Source organism: Boleophthalmus pectinirostris, unplaced genomic scaffold, assembly GCF_026225935.1.
Source record: "Boleophthalmus pectinirostris isolate CB_2022bp ecotype Guang Dong unplaced genomic scaffold, ASM2622593v1 HiC_scaffold_2, whole genome shotgun sequence".
NCBI classification, from domain to species: domain Eukaryota; kingdom Metazoa; phylum Chordata; class Actinopteri; order Gobiiformes; family Gobiidae; genus Boleophthalmus; species Boleophthalmus pectinirostris.
The window spans coordinates 22,744,994-22,762,792 of NW_026571152.1; the positions used below are offsets into that span (position 1 = coordinate 22,744,994).

The window sequence follows — 17,799 nt, forward strand, 5'->3', positions numbered from 1 at the left end:
AAATATTGTCATATTTGATGAAGCACCTCTTTGTGCAGTGTGCAGCTCTCAGCAGCAACAGCAGCACTGCAGCGGCTGTGCCCTCTCCAGAAGCCCTCAGAGCTGCAGTCTGTGAAGGAAAGCAACATTTCAGCAGTTTACAACAATGAACCCCTGCAGTGGACAGCTCTGTTCACATTATGACACAACTACAATGCATAAATGCTCGTTTGCATGGTGATCAAGTCACTGGTTTGCATATGGGTAAGGCTCACCAGCTTCTTAAAAAATAAACCTGAGTCATGTCAACTCTTTAGTTTTTCTATCTGGAGTCTGAAACAGATATCTGTAAATATTGTAGCTGGCCACTCATAGGAGCTTTCTGTTGTGTTAGCAATTTTCATCCACAGTATATGCACAGGAAAGCAGAAAAAAACTCAATTTGCTTCATCAGTAGAGTGTCTGCTCAGTTGGTTGTCTGATTAAAATTAGCCTATACAGTTTCAACAAATCAATACACTGTCATTTACTTATGGGAACATTGTGACACAGCATACAATAATGATTTGGAGTGTACTTTAAGCCAGCATGCAGGTTCAGCAATGGAGACAAATTGTCTTTACTCTTCCGCTGTGTCAAAGGGTGCTCGACATATTAACAGCCGGAATCACAAACATTTGCATTTCTTTGGTCATGATTCACATTGAACTTAACTTTGAAACAAAAGTTGAATCTATGGTAGACAATAACACAACACTCTCACAGCGTAAGCACATTTCAAATGACCTTTACAATACTGTACAGTACATAGAAATATAGTACTGATGTATGACATATACTAGTGTCATATATATTGTCTGAGTTGACTGATGAACCTTGATCAGATTTCTCCTGTATTAGCTGTTGCTGACTCATTGCCAGAGTCCCACATTCTGGTGATTTCTGCATCATCTGTACACTCACCTGCTGCTTATGCACCCTCAAAGCCTTTCATTTACTGAACTAAACTATCTCTACACCATCTCTTCATTTGGTTAGTATCCCTCTGAAGAGATGTGCACAAGTGAAGAACATTGATTTGTCGCTGCTGTCCAAACAAGTCTTCATCAGGACAGAAAAAAACTTGGTGCAAGCGTCTGCTGCTGCTGCAATGAGTGGGGAATGCAGAGCTGAACACTATGTCCCAGCTGCACAACTGCAAGCTCAAGAAAAATGATAAAGCAATTACTGTACATCATGAACACAGGTCCTGTCAATATGGTAAAAAACGGGAACATGAGTCAGTTGAATATATATATATAGTGCAGTATGGTAGATTTATAAATAACCTTGTGTTTAAGTGAAGTTTGACTGCAGAGCTTTGTCAGTGACTGTAAAGTTATCTGCCCCCTAGTGAAGTCCACAAGAACTACAACAGTGCTTTCGGGGAGAAATATCTTAAGTGCATGATTAGTACTAAATTAGTAAATTATGTGATCAAAAAGATAAAAAAAAAAAATAGAGTATGGTGAAAATGGTTCAACTGTCATGTGTAGAAAAAACACAATAGACTAAATATTACGTCAGAGTTTTCAGTTTTATTTAAGGTTCATTTTTCCAGACCTGCAGAGGACAGTTCACTTCCTTTAAGCGCCTCAATGTATTTTTTTCTCGTCACATCATTGTTAAAACCCACAGTATGACTCTGTGTTGATTTCTCCTGGATGAATTTGTTCATTTATGTGAATACTGTTAAACAGGGAACAGCAAAGGGGGGGCAGGGGAGAGCGAGAGGGACAGAGCAAACACAGATTTGAATTTAAGACTTCAAAAAAAAAAAAAAAAAAAAAAGGCGGTGGTTGTGAAGTTCAATCTTAAATTCTAAAGGCTGAGAGGTCCATGGATCACTGCTGCGGTGCTTGATATCTTGTTTAGCACCATCCTGTGTAGACACTCACATACAGCTGCTGAAGTCACATACAGGTTTGCATATTTTTCAGCAGTCACTGACACTAGACTCCCACCTCCAATCACTCAAGCTCCTCTCTCATCTGTCCAAGTTAAGGCCTCATTTGACCCTCCTGGTGGAACACAGGGACCCGTTAAGCCTGCGCTACCCTCAGTATTAGACATGCAATAAGCTCTCATCATGGTTCTGTTTGTTGGGTGGCTGTCTGTGACAGGGCTAACTACTGCAGCTACCACACAGTGGCACTGTGAGTACGAGTCTAACCCTAGTGCTCAGGTTGCGCCACCATCTCCCAAAGCCCTGGCTCCCTGCTGTAGGCAGTGCTCTATCCTCTGATACAGAGGTTCAGCAAATTCTCCCTTTCAGCGAGAAGGGGCCACGGGGCCTTCTACAGAAGGGAATATGGGCCAAGTGTCGGCCCTACCCTACAGGGAGCCCATGCACAGCCTGCACCCACCACTACCCTGTGACATATGCATTCACTAACCAACTCTGTTCTTTTTACACTTCTTTGAAAACTATTCTTAAAAAGCCAATGCTGACCTCCCCTATTGTCTGTTTGAATGGATTTGCTATAAGGGCTAACCGTTTCACAGTCCCCCGTGAGACCAGGGAGGGTGAGGGACTTTGGGGCAAAGCTTCTAGAGCAGATTCACAGCTTGCATCATTCCTTACAAACTAATCATGACAATTTCAACTTTCAAACACAAATGTTGCTCATGCTTTAGCATTAGTAACTTTTAAAACAGACCTCTCTTAAGCTAATTTGTTTCACTGCTATTTGTGGAGTTAGACTTGTGTTACCTGCACATTCTGGACGTACTCTTGTGCTCTCCATTAACTGTAAGCTACACAATGGATCCCAAACATATTGCCCAGAACTAGGTCTAAGGAGTGGTGATGGTAGAAGACAAAGGGAACTTTGTGCCACAAACAAAAACATACAGGCCTTTGGAGTTGACAAAAAGGAAGGAGAAAAAGAAGAAAGCATGTCTGTTACTTTGTTAATAATTTTATACTCTGCAGATTGGTGTGTATTGCGTTGGGACAGGGAAGAGGTACAGGATGAGTGGGTATAAAGTGGTAGTGGGGAACAAATGGGTGTCTGCTGAAGTCTGTTCAGTGGCGGTCCACAGCGGCACTCTGTAGCAGCTCTGTGGCAGGCTGTCCCGGGGGTCTGAAAGCCGTCTGGAAGCCTGGGGGTGGGGAGTGGAATTGGCTGGGGTTGGCTGTGGGAGGGGGCAGGTAGGGAGCCCAGCCGCCGGCGGCTCTGTGCGGGATGGGAAGATGAGCGTCAAGGAGGCCACTGTGAAGGGGCGCGGGAGTGGGCACTGCTGAGCTGGCTGGGCCGTCCATTTCTGTGAGAGCCTGCAGTGACTTGAGCCAGTGAGGAGGGTTATCGTCCTGAAGACAGTCTAAACTGCTGCCTGAGGCCGGGATACCTTTGAAGAGAAGGGGAGATACAATGAGAACGACACTAGCTACAGCTTAATAGAGGCAACTAAAATTATTCTTAAAAGGACAACAAGAAATAAATCAATACAAAGTGATGCAACCACAACCATTTTAACCAAATCATGTAAAAACTAAAGAGTAATGCAAGAGGTGTGAAGTGGGATTCTACCTGTGATGATTGCAGGATCCATCCAGCTGGCTGTACCGTCCCAGCTGAGGCTGTGGGAGATACCTGCCGGCCCTGTCGGCCCGCCAACGTGATTAACACTATTGGAGGAGGAGGACGATGAAGAGGACGATGAGTTTGGGAGACCACCGAAGTTGATATTGATGTTTGGTAAAAGCGCTCTCAGACCATCCTGCCATTCTTTCACATTTAAGCCGTCTATAGAGCCACTGTTTTCTGTGGGAGGCAAAACACTGTTCAGTCAGCAATCTGTTACATGACATAAAACTATTAATACACAGAGCATACAAAGAGTGTACAGTTTACACAGGGCCTAAAGGGCCTCAGTGACCCAGGTGTTTGTACCTGAAATGGGGATCCCTCCCAGGCCTGTGTTGTGCTGAGGGGGCAGATTCAGGTCCAGGAAATGACTGTGTGAGGCAGCGCTGGCTGAGTGGTTCAAGTGTGTGAGGTTATTCCGTGTGGGGACGCTCATCCACGGGTGTCTGGGGGAGGGCTGCTGTTGACTGGCTTGGTTTGGCTGACTTCCGGGAAAACTGAAAGAGTTGTATATGGCTCTGTGGTGGAGTTGGGGGTGGCGTGGAAGGCCGCTGGGGAAATGGTGGGAGCTGTTAGGGTTTAGAGGGAGCAGACCTGGGCTGTGGTTAGTCCCCTGAGAAAGGGGTCCTGGGGACGAAGGGCTCTGATCCTGAACAGACAGCTCCTTCTCAATCAGATCTGCCAAGGCCTTACGGGTGACGTCAAAAGGATCGAAGCCTAGGTCATCGTCCTGTTGTTTACTGGACGAGCCAAAGCCGAAGGCTGCCTGCCAGTCTGTGGAGGAAGACACTGGTATTGTGTCTAAAACAAACAAACAAACAAAACAATTAAAAATGTTTTTTTATCATTATCATACAAACTTCACAAACTGATCTCCCCAATTTTGATTTTATTGATTCTTTTTCTCAGCATACTCTACAGAAATTAATAAAGAATGCAAGTGTTGGTTTAGTTTAATTTCTGCAGTTAAGACGTTCTTTCAGAAGGAATTAAAGCAGTAAGAGACACTTTTCAGTGGCAGGTACCTGAGGTGAAGAGGCTTTGTGGTTCAGGGGTCATGGGCCAGTCTGAGTTGCCACGGGGGGAGCTGGGGAATGGAGCAAGGCCAGCAGGGAGAGGGTTTGGATGTCTGAAGTTGCTGTTGTCTGAAAACAGGGATTGGGACTCAGCAGCTGCCCCCTCAAAGGGAGAGCGGGCTGTGAGGTCTGAGACACTGATGGGCACCACCAAACTGGGCTTTGTTAAACCAGGAGGAGGGGAGGGGGAGTCACTGGTGGGCATCTAGAAAGACAAGAATATTGTTATTCCTGGTTCTTTTTTTTTTTTTTTTTAAAAGAAAACTATTATAATATTATATTACCTGTGGTAAAGTCTCTCCATTAACCAAACTGATGGACTCCGGAGGTTTGTCACTGGGGCTAAGCAATAAAAATATAATTAGAAGCAGAAGTTAAACTAACTTTTCATGCCACTGTCTCTTGCTCAAACATCAGTTTTATTTATATTATGTTTTATGTACAAACTGTTCATAACAACAATTACCTGTTACTGTCACAGTTTGAAGAAAAGGGGGACAAAGCGGTTCGTTGGACTGAAGCGAGTTCTGAGTCTAACCCATCTGAAGTGAGACCTTCTTGGTCTAGATAGTCTAGAAGTGGAGGGGACTTGCGATCTTCTGAAAGTCCATTAACCAGTTTATTATGCCCCGACGACAGTGTTGGCCACCCATCTTTCCCATTGCTATTATTGGTTCTGGTGAGTATAGAAGGTTCAATTGAGTTTCTTGGGGTCACATGGATAAGAATAACTGAAAAGAATATGAAAACAAACCTTTGTGTGGAGTTGGTTTTACTCTTTGACTTCTCTGTTGCACATGTTGGGGGTTGTTGAAAACTAGGATTAATTTTACAAAGGTCTAGAAGTTTCTGCTCATATTCTTGATGTTTTCCAGCCTAAGAAAAGCATGTTGTAAGTTATTAATTGACTAAACTATTAAAAAGGTGTGTTTGTTTTATTAATTTATTTTTTGGTCATTTCCTTTTTTTAGATTTGTACCTGCATTTCTTCTTTTGTAAAACTAGCTGCTTCATCCCCCAGCTCATGTAGATACATACAATCAGGTTTGGGACACTGCATACTTTTGAGAAAGTAACTGCAGTATTTTGTTGTCCCCAAGGAAGCCTGGTTAAAAAGCAGAGAAATAATAAAGTTACTACAACAAAATAGTAAAAATGCTTAAAAAGATAATAATGAAGTACAAATATAATAGTTTTTCTGTGTTCTTAAAACATACACATTTTATTGTCTCACCTTGAGTGTTCTGCCATCAACCACTACATTGTTTACACACTGTATTGCTCTCAGAGCATCCTCCGGGCGGATGTAGGTGACATAAGCGCTTGCACTGGGCCCCTATTTAATAAGAAACATGGATAAACATTGACAGTGCTTTGTTGGTATTGTAAAAGCATATATGTACGTATATAAACTATTGTGCCTCACCTGTGAACCTGCATACGATGTGCTGTTGTTGATGACCACTTTGTGAATTTTGCCAAATTTGCCAAAATATTCAGGTCTTTTTAGAACCTGTGGAGAAACACACATAACACTCTTAAAACTACAAGTACTTTATGGCAAAACAAAATACCAACAGTTTTAACACTACAGTGTCAGCAACAGCATAAACCAGTGAGCTTGTTAGTGCGAACGCTGTACTCACCTCTGGGTCGGCGAGTCGCTGTGAAAGACCAACCACAAACACCAGGTTTCTTTGCACCACACGGACACTGGCCAGATGCTTGCGGTTCTCTGTCACCTTCTGTTTCTTTTCGTTCTGTTTTTGCTTCTTTTCATTCTTTATCCTCTGAATCTCCTCCTGTGACAGGGGCTTGTAGACAGCGGGGTCCTCAGGGTACGGCTGCAGCACAAGCAAAGAAAGCCAAATATTTTACATAAATAATTTACGTAACAAGCGCATTTTAAAACATTTTTTAAAACTTAGAACCATATAAGTCCTCAAAGAATTATCAAAAGGATCGGCACAAAACAGCATAAGACATCACTTGATTTGAAGTTGAGTAACTTCACATGTTTCTGACCTTTCTGCAGGCAGGACAAAGGCCATTCTCATCTGTGCGGATGCGGTGCCAACAAAAGCGGCAGATCTGGTAGCCGCAAGTGCAGGGGAAGAAGTTGACGTCATCTATCTCCAGTGGCTCCATGCACAGTGGGCACTCCATGGGGTCGTCCTTCATTTCAGGGCTGTGGGACATCCTATGGCGCCGCAGGTGAGTGGTGAAGATGGTCACAGAACACGAGGCTAAAAATGGGAGGTTTGCTAATTACTAAATCCTTTAAATAACAAATACACATTCTAATTCATATATATTTAAAAAATTGTACATAGCACATAACAATAGACAGAATTAAGCAAGTGCCGTACAATGATGATGTAGTTAAAATCATAGTGGAGATTAAACCATATGCTAAGAAGACATTTATCATATTAGAAAAAATAAATAGAAAGAATGGACGACTCTAAAGCAAACAGCCCAGTCATAACACAAGCAATCATGAATAGCGTATTGTCTTATTACGTCAAATAAATCAGTTAAACTTTATTAAAACACTGCACTTGCATTTCTTGTCTGGTGCGGCTATTTTGAAAAATAAAGGAAAGAGGTTTAACGTTGACAACACCATTTCACAAGGGGGAATTCAGAGACAAGCCCAGATTGATAAAGGCCGATAATGAAAGCCAACAATAAACACTAAAAGGGAAATGCCGACAGTATAAATACTAGATACAAGTAAGACGTAAAAGGCATCACATTTGTTCACAAACGTGTTAATGTTTAGGCACACAAGTCAGCAGATTTAGAAGTCGTGATGTCTAGTTAGTAGCCACTAGCCAGTAACTTCAGTCGCCGTCATCGGATTGTACAATATGACAGATGTTATTTGACCAACGCTGGGTTAGCCATCAGTAGCAAAGGGTTGGTGACAGAAAGCCGGTCTGCGGCGTATTCAAATGCAGAAGCAACTCAGCTAATAAAAACCCAATAAAGCCAACACAACAATACTTCCTAGTCCATATTTGACATTATTAACAAGATGTCACACAATGGTACTTTCGTCTGTCTAATATCTGACAGCTTGCTTTGTGCTAAAGGTTAGCATATGTCGAGGCTAACATGCTACATTTTCATCACATCGTACGAGGCTTTTGGAGCCAAGCTTTTGACGCGGCCTACACAGGCTAACACCGAACCTTCACTAAGTTACCGACAATGTCCTAACCACACGGCAATTCAACAGGCACCGATTTAAATATCTATAAAATATTTTAGGTGTGAGGCATAAAGCCACAATTGACACATCTACAGTTTGTTTATTGAGTAAGGCTTGAATAGAGCTAGCCCTGTTAGCTACTTGGCTAACATTAGTGTTACTTACCCTGTCCGTATTTAGCTTAGATTCCACTTCAAGGGAGTCACACCAAATTGGGCGGGGACTGTAAGCCAATGTGTCTAAAATGTGAAATTCTGTGTAAACGGTCACTTAAGATAACCGCAGATGTGTTGTTCTGTTTCAGTTCAAAGGCTATAAAGGTGTTTTGCCCCTTTCTTGTCTTGGTATTGTAGAGACAATTTACGCTCAAACCACCATCTTAGCTAGCATTAAAATAGGGAGGAGGGAGTTGGGCAAGTATTCACTTCCACTGAGTCTGCGCGCCCGAGCAGATGTATTGTGGGTAGTGAAGTCCATGAGTTTCAGCCAGAGACTTCCTGTTATTTTGAACCTTTTTAGGACTTTTCAACATAAAAAAAAAAAAAAAAAAGTTAATTGTTATGACAACAGTCATAATCTTTCATTATTCTGAAACCCATGGATAGCCTTTTTATTTTAGATAACACCCATTGATTGTCAGACTACATTGTAATAATATAATTAATAATTATAATTCAAACATTTTATTGAGAAGTAAACACTGTTTTGCACTGCACATGAATATGTTATTGGTTACTGTTATAAAATAAGCAACATACAGTATAAAGACTGTACGATAAAAACATATTAGTTCATTTTTTTAAAAGTTGGCCTGGTCCAGTTCAGGTGTTTATTGGGATCTATAGCATCTATGGTCAACGAAGGGCAAATTGGGTGTGCTGATACCAGTGACAGTCGTGCAGCCAAAAGTCCCATTCGGACACAACTGTCTGTATCTCTGCCTTGAAGCATCCCTGCAATCAGTGCTCCTGCAAGGCTGTACAAGAAGTTTAGAGTTTGAGTGACAAGAGTGAATGTTCAAATTGTGATTTTATTAAATTATGTTGAAAAAAAAAAAAAAAAGAAAAATCAATTTATACCTATCTCCTGCTCCTGAGACATTCACAGTCTCTTCAGCTGTCACTTTGAGAGCAGGATAGAACAGTGCACCTAGATGTCTTTTCTGTGAAGACAAGGACAATTTTACAATGCAAAAACAACAACTGTTGTTTACACATATAAAATAAACATACAGTTTTCAATTTTCTTGGCTGTAGATGAATTGACCCAGCATCATATTCACCACAAACTATAACCCCATAAGCTCCCAGGGTCACTACCAGACAGTAAAGATGCTCCAGAAGGGGGCGTGAGAGAGCCATTGCAACATCCAACACTTCATCAAGTGTGTCTGGCAGTGCTGTTATGTCACAAAACACATGACAAAAACACATTCTCAGTTTTAGTGCAGTTAGGGTAAGACAAAACATTTAGAAGCATGAAATGCAAATATAAAAACAGGGCACACTATAACAAGTTTTTACCTTGAGGTACTGGGAAGCCCAATGTTTTATTCATGGTGTACAGCTCTGACAAATTTGGAGAGGTGTAGGACAGTGATTTCCAAGCCTCAGAGAGAAAGGGTTTGTTTGCCTTATCTGAGTCTGTTGGCTCATACCACACTGAAACACAATTACAGTAAAAATAGTTTAAATAGAAAAATAGAATAAGTAGAATAATTTTCATTGCACTTACCCTTAATATTATGTTTTTCAGCTAAAGAACAAACATAGTTTATAGTAGTGACTGGCAGGTTTCCATCAAGACACACAAGAGTGGAACAAGAGAGCTGATCTTCAAACCGTGATACCTAAAATATAAAAAATATCATGAAATGTGCTAATCCATAAATATAATGTTTGTGTAAAAGTGAAACGGTGCATACATATTGTTCAGTGATTTGTTGGTGAATGTCCATGTCGCCCAGTCCAAGACTCAGCTCACCACTTGCTGTGATTACAGCACAGTATGTGGCTGTGCTCCTCTCCTTTAGCTGTGCCACACCACTGGTGTCCTGGCAAAAAGACAGCAAATATATATTTTTATACTTCTAATAATATTAGGATCAATTAAATACCATTTACCATATGTTTGCAGTAATTGAAAACAGCTTCACTGTGGAAATCAGTTCCAGTAGCTGAGATGAAGAGGGGATTGTGGCCTAACCGACTTAATGCATCTTAAAAAAAAAAAAAAAAAAAAAGTATGTTATGTACACTATAGGTTTAGGAAAACAGATACACACCAGCAATGTTTCGCCCAACACCACCAAATGACTGGCAGACACTTCCTGGGTTAGTTTGTCCAGACTGTGGGAGACACAATTTATGGTTGTGTCAAAGCATCATATACCATTTTGTAGTTTCCTTGTGTACTTACAAGCAATGTGTTTGTTTTTCCTTTAGCAATAAAATCTACATTTATTCCCCCGATTACAACCTGTAAAATGACAAATACTTTTTTGTTGCAAATATTTATTTTTAAGTTATTTATTGAGAAACTACTTACAATATCTGATCTGTTGTTCAAGCTTCCATCTTGCCTAGTTGTGTTTCTTGTCTTTTGATTTTGTATTTTTGACAGTGCACATGCTATCTGACTGCCAACTTTAGCATTGTTATGAATAAGAGCAATGTCTAATAACATGGCAGGTTAAGGATGGTGAAATAAAGCTATACATTTATTCAGTAAGTTATTATTATTTTAAATACCAACACTGTGTAGGATACTGGCCTGAAGGGACTTTCCTTTTGTTAGTTCATTGACTTTCTGTAGAATAAATGGCGTCACGTCTCTTCCTGTGATGCATTTATCACTGATCAAATCAAACAGATAACATTTGCTAGAGTTGGCCATGTTTCTCTTGTAACAGTCATCAGCAAATTTACACTCATTTGCCTACCTTGCCTCCTTCACAGCTGCTTGTATTGCTTCTTCTATCTCTTGTCCTGCTGCTGCCTGCTCTGCCGGGATGGGCACAGCAAATAGGACCCCACTTTGAAGACCCAGAAACAGGGTACTGGCTAATGCAACATGCCTGTTACATATATTTCTGCAACACCTTGATGCTATAAAAACTTGGTGTACCTATAAGCTCTGCAGCCTCCTCTGGATTTGAGACTTGGTGTGGAGACTCAAAACCACTTTGGGGAGAAAAGAAAGCTGGAAAACCTTTTGATGATCCATAAGTGGCAACACAGACTCCTTGAGTCTCCTACTCAATACAGTAAATATGAGAAATAAACAGTATAAAGTAAAGTACAAACCATGTGAGTTCAGAATTTGAAACATATTACTTACAAGAAATTCAAGGGTTCGGCCAATGTCCAAGATGGACTTGACACCAGCAGAGACCACAGCAATGGGGGTCCTGCCCAATTCTGTCAAATCTGCACTAATGTCTAGACCTAAAGGAAAGTCATATTTAATAAAAACAGACTTAATACAATTTACAGTCTATCAGCAGTGCACTTCTACACTCTTGTGAGTGACAAATTGACTCACTGTTTTCTCCATCTCTGTGGACTCCTCCTATGCCCCCAGTCACAAAGACTGGGATGCCAGCTCGATGCGCTGCTATCATTGTGGCAGACACGGTTGTCCCTCCAGATAACCCCTAAAACACAAGAAAAACATTAATATTAATCCATGTTAAAATGAATGTGACTTGTGCACTGATTCTCACTTGGCTGATGACATAAGACAGATCTCTTCGTGACACTTTCAGAGACATCTTGCACTGTGATAGAAAGTCTAGCTCCTCTGAAGATAGACCAACGTGAATTTTACCCTCTATGACCCCAACAGTGGCAGGGGTCGCTCCTTCAGCTCGTATAATGGCCTCAACTTCTTTGGTTGTGCTGCACAAAACACTTTGTTTATTTAAAGACAGAGTATGTAAGACAAAAATAAAATAAAAGCTTGTTTTTTTCATTTTGGCTGAATCCTTACTCTGAATGGGCTTGCATCTATACAGACCTGGCCCATAGTTGGCCTGGAGAAGGGCTTCCTGTTGTTTCCATGGAAATGTTGGTCCTTTGACTATAATCTTTCTTAGTATGGTTTAAAACTTATCTATGTATGCATCTATATCTATTTCCATAGAATCATGCAGGTGATAGACCACCTCCAGAAAGTTAGACATTGTATTTTTAAACATATTCCAAAAAATATATGTTTGTTTACCTCAGGTTGTGAGGATAGGGCATGCCATGGGTTATAATTGTGCTCTCCAGTGCCACCACTGGTCTGTTTCCTGCTAATGCCTGTGACACAGACGGATGAACTTGGAAGATACTGTCTAAAAAGTAAGGAATGTTTATATAGTATAGCTGAATAATCTCAGCACACCATGAATCACAAGATCAGGTTTTACCATGTTTCCAAAGCCTGCTGGGATAAGTTGAAACCCCTCTTCTCAGGATTGGGATGCAGACTCTCGTGACCATCCTCACACATAAGCACAAGACTGGAATTATGTTAGCTGTTCCTTATCTGTTAATCAGTTATCTTTTGACTATTTGAAATTGAGAACAACTACACACACAAAGCTCTATAGGTCCCCCAAGAAAATATAATAGACAATATTCATTAAAATCATGTTTATAACAACAAATAATATAAATCAATTTTATAACTATTATAAAAGGAACATTACGCCATTAAGCCAACTGCTCAAAAATATAGGTCATGATTTGTTACTGTAATTCCTATTCTGCGTATAGTGAAATAATAATAATAATAATGATAATAATAATATGAAATAAAAATCAATATGCTATTTGGTTAAATTCAAACAGTAAGCCTACAGATGCATTCCCCCACACTCTCTTGAGGCCACTCTCTGAAACTAACAATGAAATTCCTCAGCTCTGGGCCAGATTGTACATGTTCCTCCCATTGGCCTATTCAGATCCTCAAACTGCAGTGTTGCTCAAGAGCACAGAAACATAATCTATATACATAAACATATATCTAATACAAGCATACATATCTAAAAACACAGAAGCTAAATGACTCTGAAAAAGGTAGATGTGCTTACCTTCCCCACAAACACAGAAATGCTAAAACTTTGCCCAGAAAGTTGAACTTTGACCCACAGAATGTTTACACAGCCATGAAACATCAAGCCCAGATGTGGTGCTGCCTCAAAAATGTGTAGCTTCAGACATCACTAAAAGCATTGCAAAAACAGCATTGACAAACTAAAAGAAGGCAAAATACTACAAAAGTCAAATTAATATTTAATAAGAAGCTAATTAATATTTAAATTGAACAATTATCAAGAATCACCAAAAGAAAACCAGCAAAATAGTGCTTATACCAAAGAGCAGGAAAATATAAACAAAAATCTCACAGGTCTAAATCACATCTTTAAACTAAGATGCTCTCGCTGTTCACTTATAAGAATTGTTGGCGCTTCTGATGTTAAATCATTCACAATTTGTCTTGCCTTATTTTGACATACAGAGCCAAGATCACTGTCAATGTCCATCTCTGCATTTTCAATCAACTCTTCTTCAAACCAGTGTGGATGCTCCATTTGGTATGCTTGGAAATCCTCTATGGCTTTTCGTAGAGCTCCCCCAGTAGGACAAAGGTGATAGTCAACCTCTGACAGCCCCTCTATCCTATTCACTCGTCCCATCTCGTGTTTTTCACTACCTAGAATCCTAAAAAACAACTCTTCAAACTGTTTCATCAGTTTGTACCGGACTGTCATGTTAAATGGAGATGGTACATCATCTTCTGTGGATACACTATCAAAGTAAGCCACAATGTATTTCTCAAATGATGGAGATTTGACAAATTCAGGCACCATAAGGCAAAAAGCAGGGATAAGCATATCTCCAACAGTTGAGTGAACATCCTCTCTTAGATGGACCTGTTTACCAGTGCACATAGCGCTCCATTTTGCTTGTACACCTCTTGAGCAAAGAATTAGGATCTTATCTGAGGATTTTTCTATTTGCTGTTTATGCCACTGAAGCCACTGCAGGCCCCCAACCATGCCAAGTCTAGTGGAGTCCAACATGTCCAGTACTACCTCAGTGCCACATTTAGCCATAAGAAAACTACAAAGCTTCAGGACTATGTTTTTGTACAAGGGGTGGTCCAGGGAGTAGATGATCAGTAATCTTTTTCGCTTTGCCATTTGGGTACATGGGTTGTTGTCAGCAGACTGTGGCACGTACTCTGGTTCTAAAAAATAATTATAAATTAAAATAAAATCTCAGTGATATAAAAATTTTGACTTTACTTTGAAGTAACCTTGTCTGATTGAATGAAAACATGTATCACAGGTTCTCAACAGAAAATAAGCCAAACAAGCAGCACTGATGACACATCCAATAACCATTTTCACAATCGTTGTACGTGGTTTATAATCTAAGAAAAAGTGATGTTAGCATAACCACTTCATTTGACCTATTTTGATGCAAAAGTTTTATTACTTACCGCAGCAATTAAAAGATTTCTCAGCAGACGAGCAGTTATTGTTGCATTGTTTGAAAAATGGTTGAATCTTTTAATTGAAAAACATTGTCATTTTAAATATGCATCCATATATGTTATATAAGACAATCGATACAATACATACCTTAATCACAATTTTACAGAGTGGTGCACGCAAAGCAAATGTCACATTGAGCAATGTTCGGTTTTCCTAGTAAGGCAACACATTTAGTTACAATGTTTAAACAATTATTGTTACTTTACTGTAGGTAGACCAATACCTTTGAGACTGTCTCTGAGGAAAAGAAAACACCAGGGCTTTGTAGAGACACATCATACTTCTCCGAGTACTCAGATGTATAAAAACTAACCACAATGAACATTTGTTTTTGAATCTTGTCCAAAGGTGGATCAGTACTCATCATAACTCGGGGCTCCCATAGACTTCCTGTAAAATGAATAATATGTAACAAGCATGTATTGTATTTTTAGCTGTTATTCAATATGCAAATGTTTACCATTTTCACGACACCTCTGGGAGTGTTTTATTATCTTGTCATTACATCCTAGATAAAAACAAATTTTAACTGTCATAATTGTAAAATTGTTCCTTATTTGCATTTAGTGCATATAATATAAAATTACCTGGAATGGTAATTTTCTTCACAAGTCTATAATTTCCAACAGTGGGTTCAGGTATGTTATAAACTGACACCTCATATGTATTCTCAGGCTGCACCACCAAAGTATCAAACGTAAATGTCCACTGAGAAAAAAAAAGAAAAAAAATTACAAACCGTAAACATTCACAAATAACAAAATGAATATGGCTTTAAAAAATGCTGTTACTCTGTTATAGTCTGGATTCACTGCCTTGGGTAAACTGTACAAATACTCGAAACACATGGTCTCATTACTTCTTTCATCACGGATATGTATTCGTGATCCACTAAGAACCCATATATCAGCTATGGAGAGAAAGTCTTATTATACCACAGTGCATATTAAAATGATTAGAAATAATAAAATGTATAGAAGAGTCATGTACCAGACGGTTTTATCCTCCATGACACATTTAAAATTGGTATAAACTGGTCTTTGTCCAGGAAGAAATTCATCGACTTAATATCCCACTCTGGCCCAGTCGGTGCATTCTGTTTATCTGCTGTCAATGGCTTTGAACAGTCTCCTTTAGATAAAAAGTTGATTTTAAAGGTGCATTACGTAACATTTTACTCACCTTCTTGTTTCTATGGATATGTTATTGATATTGCTTCAAATGCTCCACAATATTACTTTAAACAAATCCACCTTATGTTTATTCAATTACAGGTGGATTTATTGCTCAAAAACACCTAGAAAAACAGACATTCTGACCAGGACTGGTTTGGTCGCCATAATGATAGAAAGGTTTAACGCCTCACTGCAAAACATTTCTGACAAAACATAACATCTCAGTGGAGAAAAGCATGTAACCCTCAGCTGGAAACATTTCATAATGCATCTTTAATATGATTGAAATGATACAGTACAACAAGTAGAAAATATTCATTTTAGATAAGATAGTAATTGCTGTATGCTAATAAAAGTAATAATATAGCAAGTTCAAAAGGTTCAATATAAGGTTCAACATTTATGGAATTTCATTTTGAACATTGCTGGTGAAAATACCATGTAATAACAAAAATAATCTGGTAATTGGGATAACAACATATAAGACCTTCAGTTGTAATCTAGGGAACAATATTTTACCATTTGTCTATTTTTAACTTTTAATTCCAGTAATCTCTAAACAGTAAATATACAAATATAGTCACATCTGTAAGACTGTACTGTACTTACCTATTCTGCAATTGTCAAGACCCTGGAACAAAACAACATTAATATCACTGGTTTTATTGTACACCCATAACCCTCACAACTCACCGGCTGAGTGCAGTCAGTACGCTGGTTGAAAATCCTGAGAGAAGAAGAAAGTGTAAAACAAAACCAGAGGAAACAAACCCGAATCATTATGGCAAACTTTATGGGTCTAAAGTAACCGTGTAAGTTTTAACTGTCTTCTACTTGATACTGACTGTTTAATCAGACGTTGACATCTGAACACATTTCCTGTCAAGTCACACTTTAGTTTTATCTTGAGGAAATAAAAAAAAATAAAAAAAGCTTCAAAGACCAAAGACAGAAACAAAAGTAATAATATGATGAAAAATATATGTCATATGTTTATAATAAGGCTATTTTAAATTTTTGGAAAAAACTAGCCACACGATGAAAAATTGGCATTAAAACTGGCATTAGTCAGACATACTAGTTCATCACAAATAATTAGAATATCATGAAAAAGTTCAATATTTTTGGTCACTCATTTCAGAAAGTCAGAGGCATATATTATATAGACTCTTGGCAAACAGAGTGAAATATTTCAAGAGTTTATTTCTTGAATTTGTATGATTGAGGTTTACAGATAATAAAAAACAAAATTCTGTGTCTCTGAAAATCTGAATATTACATAAAAAGATCAATTAAAGAAAATTATATTTTAAGCATGAGTGTCAGGCTTCTTAAAAGTATGTTCACTTATATGCATTCATTACTTGGTTGGACTTCCTGTGGATTAAATTACTGCATCAATGTAGTGTGGCATGGAGGCGATCTCCTGTGGCATTGCTCAGGTTGTTTTGATAGAGGCCTTCAGATCATCTGCATTGTTGGCTCTGGTGTCTCTCATCTTCCTCTTGACAATTTCCCAGAGATTCTCTATGGGGTTCAGGTCATGTGAGTTTGCAGGCTAATCACGCACAGTAACACCATGGTCAGTGAATCATCTTTTGGTACCTTTGACTGTGTGGGCAGGTGCCAAGTGCAGCTGGAAAATGAAATCAGCATCTCCATAAAGCTTGTCAGCAAAAGAAAGCATGAAGTGCTCTAAAACAGATGTCTCAGTTGACTGTGGAGTTCAGCAAACACATTGAACCAACATCAGCAGATGACATAGCTGCCCAAATCATCACTGACTGTGGAAACTTCACAATGGACTTCAAGCAACGTGGATTCAGTGCCTCTCCATTCTATTCCTCCAGACTCTGGAACCTTGATTTCCTAAAGATATTTACTTTCATCTGAAAAGAGGACTTTGGACCACTGATTCAAAGTCCAGTTCTTTTCCTCCACAACTCAGATAAGAGGATTCTGACATCGTCTCATGTCCCCTGTAAGCTTTGTCTGTGCGTAGTGGCTCTTGATGATCTGACTCCAGCTTCGGTCAACTCTGTATGAAGCTCCCCCAAATTCTTGAGTTCAGCAAGACCACGGTGACCCCTTTGGCTGGTGCACCTTTTCCTACCATATTTTTTTCTTCCATATGCTTGGATACAGCACTCTGTGAACAACCAGCTTCTTAAGC

General features: G+C 39.3%; 3 protein-coding genes across 10 annotated transcripts; all 3 read right to left on the bottom strand.

Moving 5' to 3' along the window:
• Positions 1 to 1,536: 1,536 nt before the first annotated feature.
• Positions 1,537 to 8,304, bottom strand: cnot4a (CCR4-NOT transcription complex, subunit 4a). The gene is made up of 13 exons (XM_055155666.1): positions 8,067 to 8,304; positions 6,710 to 6,930; positions 6,331 to 6,528; positions 6,111 to 6,197; positions 5,919 to 6,020; positions 5,664 to 5,789; positions 5,439 to 5,560; positions 5,151 to 5,360; positions 4,969 to 5,026; positions 4,634 to 4,889; positions 3,915 to 4,409; positions 3,552 to 3,785; positions 1,537 to 3,369 (listed from the first exon to the last, which is right to left on the bottom strand). The coding sequence occupies exons 2-13, from the start codon at positions 6,881 to 6,883 to the stop codon at positions 3,047 to 3,049; spliced, it is 2,385 nt and encodes a 794-aa protein (XP_055011641.1). The 5' UTR covers positions 6,884 to 6,930; positions 8,067 to 8,304; the 3' UTR covers positions 1,537 to 3,046.
• A 264-nt stretch (positions 8,305 to 8,568) lies between these two features.
• zgc:136858 (uncharacterized protein LOC678543 homolog) lies at positions 8,569 to 13,113 on the bottom strand. 4 transcript variants are annotated; one of them, XM_055155555.1, is made up of 18 exons: positions 12,982 to 13,113; positions 12,316 to 12,408; positions 12,126 to 12,240; positions 11,626 to 11,800; positions 11,445 to 11,556; positions 11,241 to 11,347; positions 11,028 to 11,154; positions 10,843 to 10,963; positions 10,670 to 10,755; positions 10,320 to 10,576; positions 10,186 to 10,249; positions 10,025 to 10,119; positions 9,826 to 9,954; positions 9,636 to 9,750; positions 9,425 to 9,562; positions 9,134 to 9,300; positions 8,981 to 9,063; positions 8,569 to 8,877 (listed from the first exon to the last, which is right to left on the bottom strand). In XM_055155555.1, exons 2-18 carry the CDS (start codon positions 12,386 to 12,388, stop codon positions 8,688 to 8,690), a joined length of 2,154 nt encoding a protein of 717 aa, XP_055011530.1. In that variant the 5' UTR covers positions 12,389 to 12,408; positions 12,982 to 13,113; the 3' UTR covers positions 8,569 to 8,687. The 4 variants fall into 4 exon arrangements, with proteins under 4 accessions (XP_055011530.1, XP_055011531.1, XP_055011532.1 ...); XM_055155556.1 differs by having other exon boundaries at positions 12,316 to 12,389; positions 12,982 to 13,109; XM_055155557.1 differs by lacking the exon at positions 12,982 to 13,113 and having other exon boundaries at positions 10,320 to 10,379; positions 10,449 to 10,576; positions 12,316 to 12,454.
• LOC110169449 (interleukin-17 receptor A) lies at positions 12,981 to 16,482 on the bottom strand. 5 transcript variants are annotated; one of them, XM_055155560.1, is made up of 12 exons: positions 16,320 to 16,436; positions 16,236 to 16,257; positions 15,634 to 15,748; positions 15,442 to 15,568; positions 15,243 to 15,361; positions 15,039 to 15,159; positions 14,912 to 14,959; positions 14,675 to 14,841; positions 14,539 to 14,604; positions 14,397 to 14,463; positions 14,211 to 14,327; positions 13,292 to 14,141 (listed from the first exon to the last, which is right to left on the bottom strand). In XM_055155560.1, exons 4-12 carry the CDS (start codon positions 15,509 to 15,511, stop codon positions 13,306 to 13,308), a joined length of 1,611 nt encoding a protein of 536 aa, XP_055011535.1. In that variant the 5' UTR covers positions 15,512 to 15,568; positions 15,634 to 15,748; positions 16,236 to 16,257; positions 16,320 to 16,436; the 3' UTR covers positions 13,292 to 13,305. The 5 variants fall into 5 exon arrangements, with proteins under 5 accessions (XP_055011536.1, XP_055011535.1, XP_055011533.1 ...); XM_055155558.1 differs by lacking the exon at positions 15,634 to 15,748 and having other exon boundaries at positions 15,442 to 15,582; positions 16,320 to 16,482; XM_055155561.1 differs by lacking the exons at positions 13,292 to 14,141; positions 14,211 to 14,327; positions 15,634 to 15,748 and adding an exon at positions 12,981 to 13,113 and having other exon boundaries at positions 15,442 to 15,582; positions 16,320 to 16,482.
• Positions 16,483 to 17,799: the final 1,317 nt, after the last annotated feature.

Bases quoted from the DNA above. Each gene is read 5' to 3' on its own strand.
- LOC110169449 (XM_055155558.1), bottom strand. From the start codon at position 16,406: ATGATTCGGGTTTGTTTCCTCTGGTTTTGTTTTACACTTTCTTCTTCT. The intron at 14,960-15,038 runs GTAATTTTATAT...GTTTTTATCTAG, and splicing joins GAAGAAAATTACCATTCCAG to GATGTAATGACAAGATAATA. The intron at 14,605-14,674 runs GTATTGGTCTAC...TTGCCTTACTAG, and splicing joins CCTCAGAGACAGTCTCAAAG to GAAAACCGAACATTGCTCAA.
- zgc:136858 (XM_055155555.1), bottom strand. From the start codon at position 12,388: ATGGTCACGAGAGTCTGCATCCCAATCCTGAGAAGAGGGGTTTCAACT. The intron at 11,801-12,125 runs GTAAACAAACAT...TGTTTTGTGCAG, and splicing joins CCCTATCCTCACAACCTGAG to CACAACCAAAGAAGTTGAGG. The intron at 10,120-10,185 runs GTGTGTATCTGT...TTTTTTTTTAAG, and splicing joins TGTTGGGCGAAACATTGCTG to ATGCATTAAGTCGGTTAGGC.
- cnot4a (XM_055155666.1), bottom strand. From the start codon at position 6,883: ATGTCCCACAGCCCTGAAATGAAGGACGACCCCATGGAGTGCCCACTG. The intron at 6,021-6,110 runs GTGAGGCACAAT...CTTATTAAATAG, and splicing joins CATCGTATGCAGGTTCACAG to GGGCCCAGTGCAAGCGCTTA. The intron at 5,027-5,150 runs GTAATTGTTGTT...TTTATTGCTTAG, and splicing joins TCAAACTGTGACAGTAACAG to CCCCAGTGACAAACCTCCGG.